The sequence below is a fragment of the Lissotriton vulgaris genome, chromosome 4_1 (assembly GCF_964263255.1).
Source record: "Lissotriton vulgaris chromosome 4_1, aLisVul1.2, whole genome shotgun sequence".
In the NCBI taxonomy this organism is placed as follows: domain Eukaryota; kingdom Metazoa; phylum Chordata; class Amphibia; order Caudata; family Salamandridae; genus Lissotriton; species Lissotriton vulgaris.
In genome coordinates this window covers 1,093,808,791-1,093,825,457 of record NC_141691.1, presented here as the reverse complement: position 1 = coordinate 1,093,825,457, position 16,667 = coordinate 1,093,808,791, and the positions used below count along the sequence as shown (strand labels likewise).

Genomic DNA, 16,667 nt, shown 5'->3' with positions numbered 1-16,667 from the left:
AAAATTGAGAATTCGCAATTTTAAAATGTTTCAAGAATAGCATTTAAGGAATCTCTAATAGAGATTCCTTAAATGCTATTCCTCGCAAATTTGCGAGTTTCTAAATGGCGAATTTTGCATTTGGGATGATGAATCCCAAATGCAAAAACTGCACTCGCAAAGGGCCAGATTCTCAGAATCTGGCCCTTTGCGAGCGCAAATATGATTGATGAATCAGGCTGTAAGAACTCAATAAAAATCTTGAAACTGCGAAAACCATGGGGGGGGGGGTTAGTTTGTAAATTCCTAACGGCCATCTCATTGTTTCTAGTGCCCAGGTTCCTACAAATGGGAACAAACCATTTCGACCTAGGTTTACTATAACTCGGGCAAGACAAAAACAAATGGGGCACTGATTCATTATCATGCCCACAGCTAGGTCAGCTCTGGTCCTTAGGGTTATCTGCTCCTGACCAGCCAGGTATGAATGCAAGTAAAGGCAATGTTCCAAACGTAAATTGTACATACAATTTTTTTGCCATCCTGGGTTCAACAATATCCAGGAATGGTTAGATTAAATAATAATCTTTATGCTGTAAAAGAAAAGCAGGATAATGTGCCATGTACATTGGAGGCTACAAGATTAGACAGCTTGTAGGACCTGTATTTATTTTTCAGGTCCTTTGCACTTATACATGGGCATGAGCCTCCTGGGTCACTCCACTGATCCAGAAGACCCATCCCCTTAAAACTTTCTCTTAAAGGCGTAATCCAGGGGAATCGAGCAAAGCACGAGTCCTTGAGGATTTCTACTAGACCACTATAATAAAGCGACCGCTCTGGGGTAGCGCAGAGCCTTCTCCAGAATAATAAAGGTCTTAATTAAATTTGATCTGAAATTGGTCTCAACTGAGTATCTAATCGTAGCGGTGTTAAGGAAGAGTTTACTTACTGGGAGACTCGTTATTGACCTCAAAAAGCGATTTTCCTCCAACTCTTGCAATTGAGTCATTTAGTGTCCCCATATCTCTGCCCCATAAACAGCTACCCCCAGTGCTTGGCTGGTATAAGTTCTATTCCTCCAAGCAGTGATCTTAATGTTGAATAATCAAGTCAATGATTCCATAGTCTTATCCTGAAGAACCCGTTATCTGAGGAAGTTGTGCCAAAATTATCACTTAACTCTGCCTCACTGCTCCTACGGATAACATTTTCATTGGTTCATCTTCTTCACCACACCGTGTAACTGACTCGATTATATTGTCATGCACTCACTAATTCTTCTCTCTATGTACAGTGTACGCCACCCAACAACTGCAACCCATGTAGAACGCTATACGTCCCATTAGCATCTGATTCGTGCCTGGGTTATTTAAACATTTATAACTAGATACACTCACATTTGGCAGAGGGGTTGTTAAGCATCAGAATTTTACTCTGAGGCCACTCCGAAATTACGATACATTCTTTAGTTCAACATTTGTTCGTTTAACTGTTATAGTAGTCAGTATAGTAGGCATTATACCCTTTATGCAAGTAGCAATTTCTGCGTGAAATGTCGGGTGAAGTTTTGCATCCCACTTACCACAGTTACAGCATCATTCAACAAAGACTCCCCGAAAACAATAATAAACAGAACATCATTGACGTGGACTTCTTCAAACACGGCAATGACGGCCACAGGGTCTACCGCAGCTATCAGGCTTCCGAACAAGAGAAAGTCCAGAATTCCAATGTTAAGGGGTCCTGAAAAAGAAAGCAAAAAAGGAAGTGCTTGAAACACTCTTTTAAATTTGACTTGATTTTGAGTGACTTCACAAATAAAATAGACAGACATCAAATATATAGACCGTGTCAATGGCGGATCCTTCTAGGTAACACTGCTTATAAACTTCTAAACTCTTTCTTCCTGCTCAGTTCTGTCAGAGGCTGTATCAGAGTACCACAGACTATAGCATTTCTGTGCATTATTTGTCAGTTCAAAACGTTCTTTTCTGAAAAATAAAATTACTCACTGACTCCAATTGAGTAGGAAATGTGTGCACTTAAAAATACTGCGGAGACAGATGGTGAGTATTCATGTTTTTAAAAACGTAATCCAGAGAGCCAAGTAGCTCTACTCTCAAGCCAATAGGTATGGGTGGCAATCAGTCAGGGCCTCACATTAAAACCAAACAGAGGCTGAGATTACCAGCAATGGGGTGATTAACCTTCTGGCAGGGAGAATTAAAAAGGTTGTTATATAGAGAACACAGTGGACCCGATTCACAAAGGTAAAATGAGACAAAAGTCTAACTTTATGACTCTCAGTATTCACAAAGGGCATTTACTACTCGTAAATGCCCTTTGTGAATAACAAAAATCGTAAAGTGAGACTTTCGTCTCACTTTCCTTTGTGACTCGAGCCCAGTGACTTTAAATCATGCCATTAGAAACTTTGGAGAATTGTTGATTCCAACTGAAGTTTTGAATTATAATATCAGTAAAGGCCGATAAATCAAGCGGGATCCACACGCGCACACACACACACTCACTCACGCAACTACATGCACACTCACAAGCGTGCACACTCATACACCCACCACTCACAAGCAAACACATTCATTCACCGAATGAACTCATAAATACACATACATTCATACATGCACATACAAACGCATGCACCAAACATTAAAAAAACATAACACTTGCAGCGTCTTGGGGAGGGAAGTCTCAGTGGTTCCAGAAAGTTTGGGACTGCTGCCTCCCCTTATAGGCTGACCTTAGGGGGAGGCAGCAGATCCTTCCTCATCATAGAGTGGTATGGGGTCAGTAAGACTGCTGACCCCCCCCCCACTATGTGATGATGCATCAGTGAAAGACCCTCCACCCTGGGCACTTCAGGGATTAAAACTGAAGTGACCAGGTCCAAGGCTATCAGTGACCCTCTCCTTGTCACGAGGAGGAGGGCCTGGAGGCTCTTTGTAAGGTTGAAAAGGTCAGCCCACAGGGTTGTAACATCTTCAGTTCAGCAAAGTTCAGCTCAGGCAGCCAGAAACCTGTGCATTTAGTGTACCTCTAACTCCTGGCTGCTAGACCAGAAAATAAAGAGTGTCTGTCAGCCTGACCTTTGCTCAGCCTAACAGACACTTTTTATGTTTGCCAAAAGGTGTGGGCATGATTTCTCTGCCCTAAAGCATGGGCCGCTGCTGTATAATATTAACCTTCATCCAAACAGGGTTCATCGTGGGAATGGTATGGACAAAGCAAATGTGTGCTCCTTAAAATGGCATCTTTCTGAATGTCCTAATTCTATGGCACTGCATTTTGGTATTTATTTTAGCACTTTTATCATTTTCTTAATGCAAAAGTAAGGCTCAAAATACAGAATATGGTAAAGGCTTGGAGCCTGATTTAGAGTTTGGTGGATGGGTCACTCTGTCACAAATGTGACCGATATCCCATTTGCCTTATTACAAGTGCTGTAGGATATGTTATGTTATGTTATTTGATATTTATATAGCGCTAAATCACAGTCAGGTCTCTTAGCGCTCGGGGGGGGGGTGGCGTAACTGCATAAATGGTAATCTGGTCAGGCATGGAAAAAAGGGTTAAGCTGTGCTTAATGCTTCCCTAAACAGGATAGTTTTGAGTTGTTTCCAAAAATGGAGCAGGTTAGGTTCTTTACAGAGCTGCTCAGGTAACTTGTTCCAGAGCAGGGGGACAAGTACAGAGAAAGCTCTACCGCCTTTCGAGGAGAGCTTGTACCGAGAGGACAAGAGGTACACCTCGGAGGATCGCAATGAGCGTCCCGGGGTGTAGACCTCAAGGCGTTCTTTTATGTAGGTGGGAGCTAGGCCGTATATTGCTTTGTGGGCGATGCAAAGGCTCTTGAATTTTACTCTTTGTCTTATAGGGAGCCAATGCAGTTTGCATAGAAGCGGGGTGGCATGGGATTTTCTAGGGAGTCTAAGGATCAATCTGGCTGCATCATTTAGGACCACCTGTAATTTGTTTGCCAGTGTCTGGGGGAGACCAATGTATAGGTCGTTGCCGTAGTCTAACCTCGGGATGATGGTAGCTGAAATGATCATCTGGAGTGTGGAGGTAGAGAGAAGGGGGATCAGTTTTCGAAGTTGCCAAATTAGGCCCATGCAGGTACCGACCACAGAGGAGATTTAGTTGGCCATTGAGAGTTCGACATCAATTCAATTTTTATGCCAAAGCTCTTTACAGCTGGCCTATGTATGGGGGTGAGACCTAGTTCTAAAATACTTATAATAAACTGGACAGGACATCAGTCATGTTTGTGATGAAGTAACCCATCCTGCAAACCCTAAATCAGGCCCTTATGGACACTTTACCACAAATATGGTTGTGGATATCTTGTTCGATGAAAGAGAAAGTGGATTATAGCCTATGGCACTTGTCATATGGTGGAGGAGATATCAACCACTTTTTGACTCAGTATTCAGCCCGCCAAATTCTACATAAGGATCTTAAGATGTACACTTTAATAAAAGTGTTATTTGTTAGTTCTTCTTCCAGGTTGACTTAGGGGAAAACGCAGGGAGACGGTAAGGTAAGGAGAGAGTGATAGAATTCACTTTTCGATGCCTCACCCATCCCTATTTCCATTTGCGAGTTAGCTTCATGTGACTAACTGATAAAATGCGTATATATACACGTGTTCGCATTACTGTTGCTTGTGACATTATTATTCAATTATATGTGTGATGATATTAGTTCCTTAGCTTAGCCCGTGTGCCTCCATTTTGTATATCTCCCTGAGCCTGCGAGTCGCACTCGCTCATCTTTCCCTCCCGTAGGAATAGAGAATTTCACTAAGACAGCAGTTTTCGTTTCTCAGCTAACTGTGGCCGAAACTAACAAGTCTCTTTATCAGTAATGTTCTCATGCCCCAGAGACGCTGAAGCCTAGCTCCGCGGCCTTGAGTAAAGATAGCGATGTATCCCTTGCAGGTGCAGATGCCTACTGTATGAGGACATTGTTCCTCTGTCTGGGTTTCAGTAATTTTCCAGAAGGGGCGTACCCTAATGTACTGTGTTGCATTATAATGTACTGCTGTGATGAAGAGAGTCAGTCCTCTCGTTCGCACTCCTAGGAGTGAGGTCGGACAGGGCCCTCTCATATGAGTGTGTTTGGCCAAATAAAAGACTATTGTTTATTCTTCTCCACTGTCCGGCTGACTTCCTACAGAGTTACTATAGGTGAGTGCGGTAAGTCACTCGGGTGGATTTGAGCCACGCTTATCAGATGGCGCCCGAATAGGGACCCCGCGATAAAGATCTTTCTCACCCGTAGGTGGGTAGCAGAAGACCGGGGACCCGCTGGTCGGCACGGTGGGCCCGGGTACCCATCTGATGCCGAGCTTGGTTCTCGCAGCGCTGCCCCACCCTGCTGATCGGGAGAGGTCCCGGTTCGGATCTTATGCCGGGGTCCAGAAGGCGGAACTCGGAGCTGACCGTGTTGGTCCTGGCAGCCGGAGGTGGAGAACGGTAGAGGTCAGTACCGCGTACGGAAGGTGAGTGGTCCACCTGTGATTGTTTGAGGAACTGGAGTGTTCCGGGAGACTAGGGTGTCTCCAGTGGTTTGAGGAGCCGGTGTGCTCCTGAGGCTAGTGTGCTCCGGGGAACTCAGAGTGCGAGCAGGCGCTCTGACAGACTTGACGAGGTTGGGAGAATATTTGGATATATTGTTTGTAGTAATCCGACCGGGTGGTACTGTGGTGAAGGCGTGGCTCATTACGGGTGGACTCCGGAACTTACCCTGAACTCCTAGAGTGGTGGTTCAGTGGAGGTGAGTCCTGGGTCTCCCGTGGTAAAGTGCGCAGTGATCCGTAGTGCCGCACGGGGAGCGGATGTGTTCTCCATCCTCAGAACAGTTAGTGTACTGTTCGGTCTGTGGTAGGGTCCAGGTTCCCCAGGACTTGGTCGACGGGCCTTGTCCCATTGGTAACACGTGTTTGGAAGGATTTATATGTGTAGGATGTATATGTGTATGTATGGTTCCTTAATGTATATTGCATGTGTGTGAACGAGCTCGAGCTAGCGATTCAAGGTAACGAATTTTGTGGAGAAGTGTTTTATTTTACATCAAAGTAGAGATGCCGTGTTTCAGTAAGTTACGATGTTTTGGGTACTGTTGTCGTGTATCAGACTCCAGGCTGGCTGAGAGTCAACCTGCACCTCTTGAGGGCACTCCAAACTTTGATATGTATATCAAGCATGGATTGCCCCCGATCTTGTTTGGCACTTTATGGCACCGATATACCGCTGACAATGTGGATTTACAATGGCCCTTGACAGGCTCATTCGAGGCAGCTAAATTGGACTATTTGCAAGATAAATTGTTTGCTAAGCGTAGCCGTCAAAGCATGTTTGATTCTTTAAGAGTATGGCAGAAGGAAGTCAGGGAACGTAAGTTGAGAGAAGAGAAAGCGGCTCTTAAAAAGTCCGCACAGACAATGGCGCAGAAAGCAAGAGAACACACAAAGAATGAGAATGAGCAACGTTTGGAGCGCGCAGATAGGCTTTGCAGGTTGAAAGAAAATAAAAGTTACGTAGTGCGAGAGGATGAACAGGATGAGATGGAAGACCTTTTGAGTACTCGACCCCCTTCTCCTTATGCCCCACAGTCACTGTATCCCACTCTACCAGCTACCGCCTCCACTAGTGGGGTTCCGGGTCCACTGGCAAGTGCCCCACACCAACTTGGCGCAGCGATTTCTGCCTCCCCACCCTCCTCATCGACGCCCCTCGTTTCTTTACTCTCGGCCAGTTTACCTGCCCCCTCCCCATTTTCTCTGGCACTCCCTACTGTTTCAGCTAGCACCACCCCTAGCCAGGAGATGTCAACGCCGAGTCGAGGCGCAGGTAGCGGACTGCTCTCACAGGTACGGAAGTTGCTTACGCGTTCTACGATTGGTTTGGATGAGAAGAGTATAGTGGCCAGTCAGGCATGTCAGTGGGCTAGGAACAACATTTATTTGTTCGAAGACATTTGGTCCACAATGAAAGATTTTGAGCCTTTGATGCAACAACACGCTTTATGGCACATGTCAAATGTACTGATATCGCTATGGGAGCAGGGGTATGGAGGTGTGGCTCCGGCGACTTTACGAGATATACAGAGTGGAGCCTACAGAACGAATACTGGGGTGAAGGAGGTGATGCGCAGTCTACGAGCTTTATTACAGTATAGAAATGAATTGCCCTCTGCAGGTGTGCCCCATTTTCCAGGTATACATCCAATGCGTGAGGTGCACCCCATCTTTCATCCCGAGATACCCGAAGTGGTAGATCCGGTCACAAGGGCTGTCACCAGGAATAAGGTGGATGCACATTTCCAGGAGCAATGGGTGTATACACCATGGAAGAGAAGTGAGGTACTGGCCTTAAAATCCCAGTTGCCAGATTCTAGAAAGAACCCGACTGCATATTATAAAGAGCTGACGGAAGCCGCGTCTTCCACAGTAATGACTTTAGCTGATGTTGAACTGTTTTTTGGGCTTCTGGTCCCAGTCGATGTATGGCGGCAGGTGAAGGGCACGGATCATTCGGAGGAATTGGGTGGTACGTGGCAAGAGTTGCAGGATTGGGACAAGGAACGTAAGCCAGGGGAAAAGCCAAAAGCTGAGATTCTGGCGTTACCGGGGCGAATAATAAAGTACATGCACTCTCTCATTCCCCCGAAGAAGGTAGACTGGGACAAGTTAACAGCTTGTAAGCAGAAAAAGGATGAGGCAGTCTCAGACTTCTTTACGAGGTTTGAAGAGACGTTTATGGACTTTAGTGGGCAGGATGTGTCACAGGATGGTGGGTTGCGACTCTTTGTTAATAGGTTTGTAACAAACTTATTACCAGAGATTTCGCCAAGGTTGCAAGCGTCGGAGAGTACGTGGACAACGTCCTCTCCCTCCGGTATTCTTAGTATGGCTCAGTATTACGAACACAGAGAGAATGAAAGTAAGGACAAACAGGAAAAGAAGGCTAAGGATTTGAAGACGAGGGTCTTGTTACAGCAGGTGTCTAGGGGACAAGGGAGAGGTGCTGCTCCAGGACGAGGAGGCAGCGGCTATGGTAGAGGCGACAGTAGAGAGAGACTGGGACCGAATCAGTGCGCGAAATGTAAGCAAGAGGGGCATTGGTGGAGGGATTGCCCTCTATTTCAGTCGAATGCCGGTTCAGGGCGAGGACGAGGTAGTGGTGACTCTGGGAGACAGAATGTACGGTCAGATGGGGGCGGAAGGCCAGGAGGAAATTACTTTGACAATGGTGCGGACAGGCAACAGCTACAAAGGGGCGGTGGTCAGTATTACAATGATGACTACTCTGTGGACGATTTGACAGGATTCTCCCATAACTAGGACAGCGTAGGACAGAGCGAGGGACCAGTGCCTGTGGAAGTTGATCAGAGGGGACCCTATGTCGAAGCGGACTTATTGGGGTCTCAGCAGAAATTTCTAGTGGATACGGGTGCAATGAAAAGTTCAGTGGCTCATTCTCGGGTCCCCGGGGCGGCTCTGTCTGGCAAGAACAATATCTCTGTGGGTTTTTCAGGTACCCCGGTGATTAGCCCCATTTCCAAACCCCTTACACTTACGATTGGCCCTTTCACTGTTGATTCACCATTTTTATTGACATCTAATTGTGGAGAGAATTTACTGCGTTTAGATTTATTGAAGAGGTTGCACGCCACCATTTATTGTTCTCCGGACGGCGTGTACCTCACGCTAGGCCCGACTGTTGCTCGCCCATTGCAATGTTTCTCTAAAGATGATCCGCTACCACCCGAATTCAAAGGAATACCCGACAGTTTGTGGGCCACCAATGATACAGATGTGGGTAAGATGGATATTGCCCCAGTAACAATAAAGGTTAAGGAGGGAGCGAAATTACCTAGGGTGCCACAGTATAGAATACCAAGGGAGGGAGAGAAAGCCTTGTTACAAATAATACAAGATTTGATTCAGTCAGGAGTAGTGGAGGAGACAGATTCGAACATATGTAATAGCCCCATACTGCCGATCCTTAAAAGACGGTCACCTGATGCTGCAGATAATACCCCTGATGTCTATAGGTTTGTGATTGATTTGCGCCATGTGAATAAAGTAGTGGAGCCACAATATCCGGTGGTGTCGGACATCACTACGATATTGACAATGATTCCCCCATCGGCTAAGTATTTTTCTGTTTTGGATTTGAAGAATGCTTTCTTCAGTATACCAGTACATGAAGAGAGCCGTTATCTCTTCGGATTCTCATTGGCTGGCCGAAGCTTTAGGTTTAAGAGAATTCCCCAAGGTTACACAGAAAGTCCGAGCATATATAGTCAAGCACTGAAGGCACAATTGGACGAATTGGAACTTCCACCTGGCAACGTTATGTTGCAGTACGTGGATGATATCCTGATAGCATCGGATGAAGAGGAAGGTTGTTGGGATGCTACGATAAAGTTACTGCATCATTCGGCCAAGAGGGGGCATAAGGTGTCCCTTCCAAAATTCCAATATTGTCGAACGGAGGTTACCTACCTGGGCCACCTCCTTTCGAAAGTGGGGAGGAGATTGACGCCAGAGCGCATAAAAGCGATAACTAACATGAAGGTACCTAACACGCAACGAGAGGTGCGCGCATTCTTGGGCATAACATCGTATTGTCGCCAGTGGATACCTAATTATGCATTACTAACGAAACCCCTATTGTATCTGACTACTAAAGAAGTGCGCGAACCCCTACCCTGGACCCCTGCATGTCAAGAAGCGTTTGAGTCACTAAAAACTGCTTTATGTTCTGCACCCGTTCTGGGGACACCTGATTACCAGAAGCCTTTTGTGCTTTATGTACACGAGGCGGAAGGTTGCGCGTTGTCTGTCTTAACACAATGTTTCGGAGGGAAGCAGAGACCCTGCACTTACTTTTCTGCGATGCTCGACAATGTGGCAAGAGCTCTGCCGAGTTGTCTGAGAGCCACGGCGGCTGCTGCGGTCTCTATAAGACAATCGGCAGGGCTCGTATTGGGTTCAGACCTCACAGTAATGGTACCGCATGCTGTGGACATTTTGCTAAACAGAACACAGACGCAGCATTTAACTAGTGCTCGTCTTACCGGCTATGAGATGACCCTCTTTGCACCCCATGTGACGATAAAAAGGTGTGCTACACTGAATCCTGCCACATTGTTACCTATCCCCACAATTGAAAAGGACGATGACATGCATGACTGTTTGTTTCGGACAGAGGAAGAGACAAAAGGGAGGGTGGATCTGACGGACAAGCCCTTAGATGATCCGGATGGGGAATTGTATGTAAACGGGTCTTGTTTTAAACTTGCAGATGGTACATCGACAGCAGCATATGCGATAACGACATTACAGACGGTAGTGGAGACCTCTAGAATACCTTACAATTCGGCCCAGGCTGCAGAAATTATAGCTTTACTGAGAGCATGTGAACTGAGTGAGGGACTGGACGTGAACATTTATACTGACAGCCAATACGCCTTTGGCGTGGCTCATAACTATGGGCGACTGTGGGCAGAACGGGGATTTTTGACTTCACACGGACAACGCATACAGCATGGTCCGCTGATATTACGATTGTTAACAGCACTGACGTTACCCAAGCGACTGGCTGTGATAAAATGCAGCGCGCACAAGACAATAGTGGATGATGTGGGACGAGGCAATGCCTTTGCAGATCAAACGGCAAAAGAGACTGCTCGGACAAAACTACCACGGATGTTTGTGGCAGGCCCAGCTAGATGGGTACCAGATGTTAACATGTTTGCAGACACTGTACAGAGTGTAAAGAATATACAAGAAAAAGCGACTGAGGATGAATTGAGGACATGGAAAGATGGTGGGGGGCGATTGGATGCTGATGAATGTTGGACAGATGTGACCGATAAGAGACGATGGTTACTTCCGAACGCGTATGTCCTCCCAGTGGTGACGATGGCTCATGGGCCGGCACATATTAGTGCCATAGGTATATGTAAGCTGTTGGACCCAGTGTGGAGCAATAAAAATATCTCTAAAGTGGCGACTCACTTGGTCCAGCGGTGTATGGTATGTTTGAGGCACAATCCAGGAAAGGGAACGCCTGTCCCAGCGGGAAATTTTGCACCCCCCTCTTTCCCTTTTGAGGTGATTCAGATGGATTATATTGAAATGGAAAGGGTTAATAATCTTAAATACGTCCTGGTGGTTGTATGCGCTTTCAGCAGATGGGTGGAGGCATTTCCAACGAAAGATTGTACAGCCATTTCTACTGCTAAAATGTTGATTAAAGAGTATTTTTCCCGTTTTGGATTGCCTAGGGTGATCTGGAGTAATAATGGCACGTCCTTCAATGCTGAATTGATGAAACAGATATGTAAAGGCTTACAGATTTCCCAAAAGTTCCACGCAGCCCAACACCCTCAGGCCGCGGGACTTGTGAAAAGATTTAATGGAACATTGAAATTGAAGATGGCCAAAATACAGGAGAGTACGGGACTCTGTTGGCCAGATGCCCTTCCTTTAGCCTTGCTTTCTACCAGAGTGACAGTTAATTCCAAAACGGGTGTCTCCCCTTACGAGGTAATATTTGGCCGCCCGGCCAACGTTTGGGGAGTACCCAGACCCAAATGTTTTTCAGAGATAGAGTATCCTCTGTTGATAGACTACTTGTATGCTTTGACTAAAGATCTTCGTTCTATTCATCAGCAGGTGGCAGACACCCTGAAGCCATTGCCGGAGGGGCCGGGCCACGACATCCAACCTGGTGATTATGTCCTCGTCACAAGATATCAGCGGAAGACTTGTCTGGAGCCTCGGTGGTCGGAACCTCGTCTTGTCCTGTTAACGACACGCACCGCACTTCGAGTGGAGGGCAGAAAGGCGTGGACGCACGCCTCGCATGTCAAGAAAGTCCAGCTACCGCTACCCTACGACAAGTGGGTAAGAGAAGGCATTGCTGATGAGGAACATGAGCAATTACCCAGATATGTTCCCTTCTCTGATGCTTCACTGAGGGGAGAGGAGCAAGGTGAAAAGACGAACGCAAAGTCTCATGCAGAACAAAGTGCTCCAACAAGCTCCGTTACTCCCGTTGCTACTAGTGAAAAGGCGTCAAAGAGTTCAGTTCATGCTACAGATACACCTGTTTTGTTCACTGACCCCGAAGTGCGAGGGAGCACTCGCTATAATCTGCGGCCCCGAAAAAAGTGAAAGAGTACTGGACTAAACACTGGAAGAAGGGCTTAGCGGAGATTCTGATATAAAAGAAGATTTAGCGGTAGGGATGGACTTGTAAGAGCCCTGGTGTTTAGCCGAAGATTGTGTTCTATGAGACTATAGAGTGGTGGGGGGGCCCAGATTAAGTGCTCCTCTGTTTCAATTGCTGTGTGTCAAGTGACGTGGGATTAAGGTATGGACGGTAAAAGCCTGCCTGTGAGGCTTTGAAGGACACAGGGAGAAGATCCCTTTTCAGGGTTGAAGAACCCCTCTGGCCGGTTTTTAAGGATTGTCTGGGACTATTTTTTTAGAGTATCTTTTTCTCATTTTTTGATATATTTTTGCAATTTTAACATGCACCCTTTTGGCCGCCCCATTCCTGATGAGGAGCAGCCCTTTGTGGCTCCTCCAAGACCCTTGCCTGATTCCCCCTGGTTGGCCCTTTCCCGGAAGGGAAAAATAGTACTTCTTATTATAGTGCTCATTGCTTTCCTAGTGGCTCTTGGTATATTGTTTTTCTTGGATAAAGCCTATCCCGTTCATGTGTTTGCACCCACACCTACTGCTGTTCCTGAACATAACATTGTTACTGTGGATTATGGTGAACGAATGCTTAGACGAGGTTACAAAGAAAATGTTTTTATAAAGACTTTGTACCATGCACATGCCACGACGAACATGACTGACTGTTGGGTCTGTGGGCTTCTGCCTTCTGCTGCTTACAAAAAGGATAGATTTTTAGCGCTTCCCTTGACACCTGTGAATAGTTGTGTGGGGTGGTATACTCTCATAGGTCTTGTTAAATATTTTCAGCAGCCAGATTTTCTGACTCCTCGACTGCAAAATAGGGGATCGACAATGACAATGCGAGTTCGCCCTATGCCCCCCTCTTCCCTTGGACGGCTATATACTGACAGACGTTTTGATCAGACATTTATAGAGACGTGTGAGAAAAAAGTGGGCCGGTTTTTGACTCCAAATGATACTGACAAAGTTAGAGAAAGTTTTTTACAGCTGAATTCCTCCCTGTCCTACAGACACCCACCAAAAGGAAATGGCAGTGTTAAGTCTTTGATACCCTTGGCTGTAGTGGGTCCATCACCATTCTTTTGTATAGAGGGTAGGGGCCCCATCAAGGTCGGCAATAGTTCTTGTAACGTGACAGCATCAATACGTTTGCCCCTCAGTCCATCCTTGGTTACTCCCCCCAGCATTTATTTTGTGTGCGGAGATAATGGATACTTATGGTTGCCTGAAGGTTGGGGTGGGGTATGTTACCTAGCTTATATGATTCCGCCCGTATATGTGGCACCCTCCGACTATCACAAGACTCATCGTAGGTTTCCCAGTCCACAAGAGCAGCGTAAAAGGAGGGAACTTCAGGTAGATGACGTTGATCAGACAGACACTTCTCTACAACAATGGACTGATTTCTCTAAGGGTCTTCTGCCTTTTTGGGGTCCGATATTTAATAGTAGGGCCATTCGACGACTGTCCAGGGTGATGGAGAAGGTAGTCCTTACTGAAGCAGACATTGCGACTAACATGTCCGTTGAGATTCAGGCTATGAGATTATTTACGATTCAGAATAGGATGGTGCTTGACGTCATCTTGGCAGATAGGGGCGGGGCCTGTCGCGTCATCGGGGCGTCTTGTTGTGTATATATTCCTGACTCAGCTCCGACTGTTAACTTAGCAGTACAGAAACTCCATAGATTAGCGACTGAACTTCATCAGGATAACGGGACATGGTCCTTACAAGGGTGGCTTTGGGGTGTTTTCTCCTCCTGGGGTTGGAAAATATTGATGGGTTTAGTTGGTGTGGTGAGCATACTACTGACATGTTGCCTCTGTGTATACTGTCTTCCCCCATGTTGCTCAATGTGTGCTACAAATTTGCGACAACGAAAGAAGGTGTCAGGTCAATATACTGCCTCTATCATTACTGAACTTCCTGATACACATTGGATGATGTTTATTGCAGATGATGTTTTTGAATAAATATGATGCCCTGCCCTTAGAATGGTTGTGAAGGTGCTACCTTTTGGCAAATAAATGCGTGGCTGCGGTTAGCCAATGATGCTAAAAGGAGGGTCTGATAGAATTCACTTTTCGATGCCTCACCCATCCCTATTTCCATATGCGAGTTAGCATCATGTGACTAACTGATAAAATGCGTATATATACACGTGTTCGCATTACTCTTGCTTGTGACATTATTATTCAATTATATGTGTGATGATATTAGTTCCTTAGCTTAGCCCGTGTGCCTCCATTTTGTATATCTCCCTGAGCCTGCGAGTCGCACTCGCTCATCTTTCCTTTCCGTAGGAATAGAGAATTTCACTAAGACAGCAGTTTTCGTTTCTCAGCTAACTGTGGCCGAAACTAACAAGTCTCTTTATCAGTAATGTTCTCATGCCCCAGAGACGCTGAAGCCTAGCTCCGCGGCCTTGAGTAAAGATAGCGATGTATCCCTTGCAGGTGCAGATGCCTACTGTATGAGGACATTGTTCCTCTGTCTGGGTTTCAGTAATTTTCCAGAAGGGGCGTACCCTAATGTACTGTGTTGCATTATAATGTACTGCTGTGATGAAGAGAGTCAGTCCTCTCGTTCGCACTCCTAGGAGTGAGGTCGGACAGGGCCCTCTCATATGAGTATGTTTGGCCTAATAAAAGACTATTGTTTATTCTTCTCCACTGTCCGGCTGACTTCCTACAGAGTTACTATAGGTGAGTGTGGTAAGTCACTCGGGTGGATTTGAGCCACGCTTATCAGAGAGGAAGAGAGGAAAGATTGGGAAGCTGTCTAATTGTCTTAGGAAATGTGCTACCAAGCAATGCAAGAGATCAATTTTAAAGCTTCAATGTTGTTCTTATAAGCAGGAGTCACTGGTCATTATGATATGAGTTGATTGTGCAGCTTTCTTCAAACTCTACTGGAGCCTGGAGGATGAGTCGGGCCCAGTGGTGACTTTGGGGGCTTTGTCTGGGAGCAGCCTGACCTGGGGTTGCCCTGAGGGCCCCTTTTGCCTGTTAAGGAAGAGGCAGACTCGACACAGGTGATTTTGGGATGCAGTTCGGCAACCAGGGGCTTGACATAGTTGCTACAAAGCCTATGGACAGGGAAAAGGCCTAAACATGGCGGGTGTAGGAAGGTGGATATCTGACTATATGGTTACCCCAACATTTTGCCTAGTGTTTAGCTGGTTATTGACTTAGTTGGCCTGGGATCCTGCTATTCAGGACCCCAGGCTATCTGCTCTCTCTGTAAAATGGACTCCATCTACGTTAGGTACATACCTAATTGGGGGTTGGGTCACCTTGTGAGCCCCTGTACAGTGTACCATAGGTACCCAGGGCATAGGTGCATCCAAGGCCTACCAGGGGCTGCAGCATGAATTATGCCACCCCTGGCTGGCCATCCAAACTGACACAACAGGCTGATCACTCAGCTTGGGCAACCCCTTGCTTACATATAGTATACCTATATCTAACCTTATATATAGACACATATGTACCTATAAGTCACTCCTATGGCAGGCCTTAACAATCCTGGAGGCAGAGTGCTTGGTTTTATGTGAGATGGTGATCTAGCATGAGCTGAGCCCATCTGAAGATTTCCGAACCATGTCCTTATAGCTTTTCTATGATATAGCCATACCATATACTCTTAAGTGCATTATAACTCTCGCGGTTAATGCTAACTTTGGTTTGGCTTTATCAAGACATGCCGTGTAAGGTGTCAAACACTTTGGAATACTACACCCCCCCGCCAGTTCTGGCGGCGGGGGTAGCATTCCACCCTTCTAGAGGGAGAAGACATGTAGTTACTGCTTTACCCAGTTAAAGTTAAACAGGACCTCAGCATCACAAAATGGATGCTGCTGCCACAGACACGAGTCTGACCTCCTGCTGCCGGACGAAACTCCAGCAGGGGAGGCCTGGACAATAGGTTTCCTGCCTTGGGAGGTGCTAGCACCTCCCCAGACAGGATTTTAGTGTACTGGGGCAGGGAGTGCTGCAAAATGAGACACTGCCTGGGGCACACAAGGTGCTCCAAGCATAGCCCGGTTCAAACCAGTTGCTGGGGCACTCCAGCCCCATCTCTGGTGCGAAACTGGACAAAGGGAAAGGGGTGTAACCACCCCCTTCCCAGGCTCCAACCATAGGAGGGACCTAGCAGGTAATCCAGCCCCTTCGTTTAGTATAAAGTTAGGAGCTGTGTCTAGAGACTTTAGATTTTTCCTGGAAAGAAACTCCGAAATAAAAGTCTTGGACCTTCGATGTTCCATATCGACTGGAAGACTAAAGAAATCTCCCTTGTGGTCAAGGAGTGGCCACCCTGTGCAAACAGGCACCAACAGTAACTTGCTGGTTTGCTTTGTCGATGCTCCCGCTGGAACCCGAAGACTTAGCGACGCAGGAACTGGACTTCTAGACTTCTCTGACTCCGACCCATATCCAC

The 16,667-nt window shown here is 46.4% G+C and overlaps 1 protein-coding gene across 4 annotated transcripts in view; it reads right to left on the bottom strand.

The window, feature by feature from the left end:
- SLC9A3 (solute carrier family 9 member A3) overlaps positions 1-16,667 on the bottom strand; it is a 1,201,500-nt gene that overhangs the window by 963,317 nt on the left and 221,516 nt on the right. For all 4 annotated transcript variants that reach the window (XM_086965314.1, XM_086965316.1, XM_086965315.1 and 1 more), the window contains one exon: positions 1,565-1,725. In XM_086965314.1, coding sequence (XP_086821440.1) covers positions 1,565-1,725 — 161 coding nt within the window. The remainder of the gene's footprint in view (positions 1-1,564; positions 1,726-16,667) is intronic.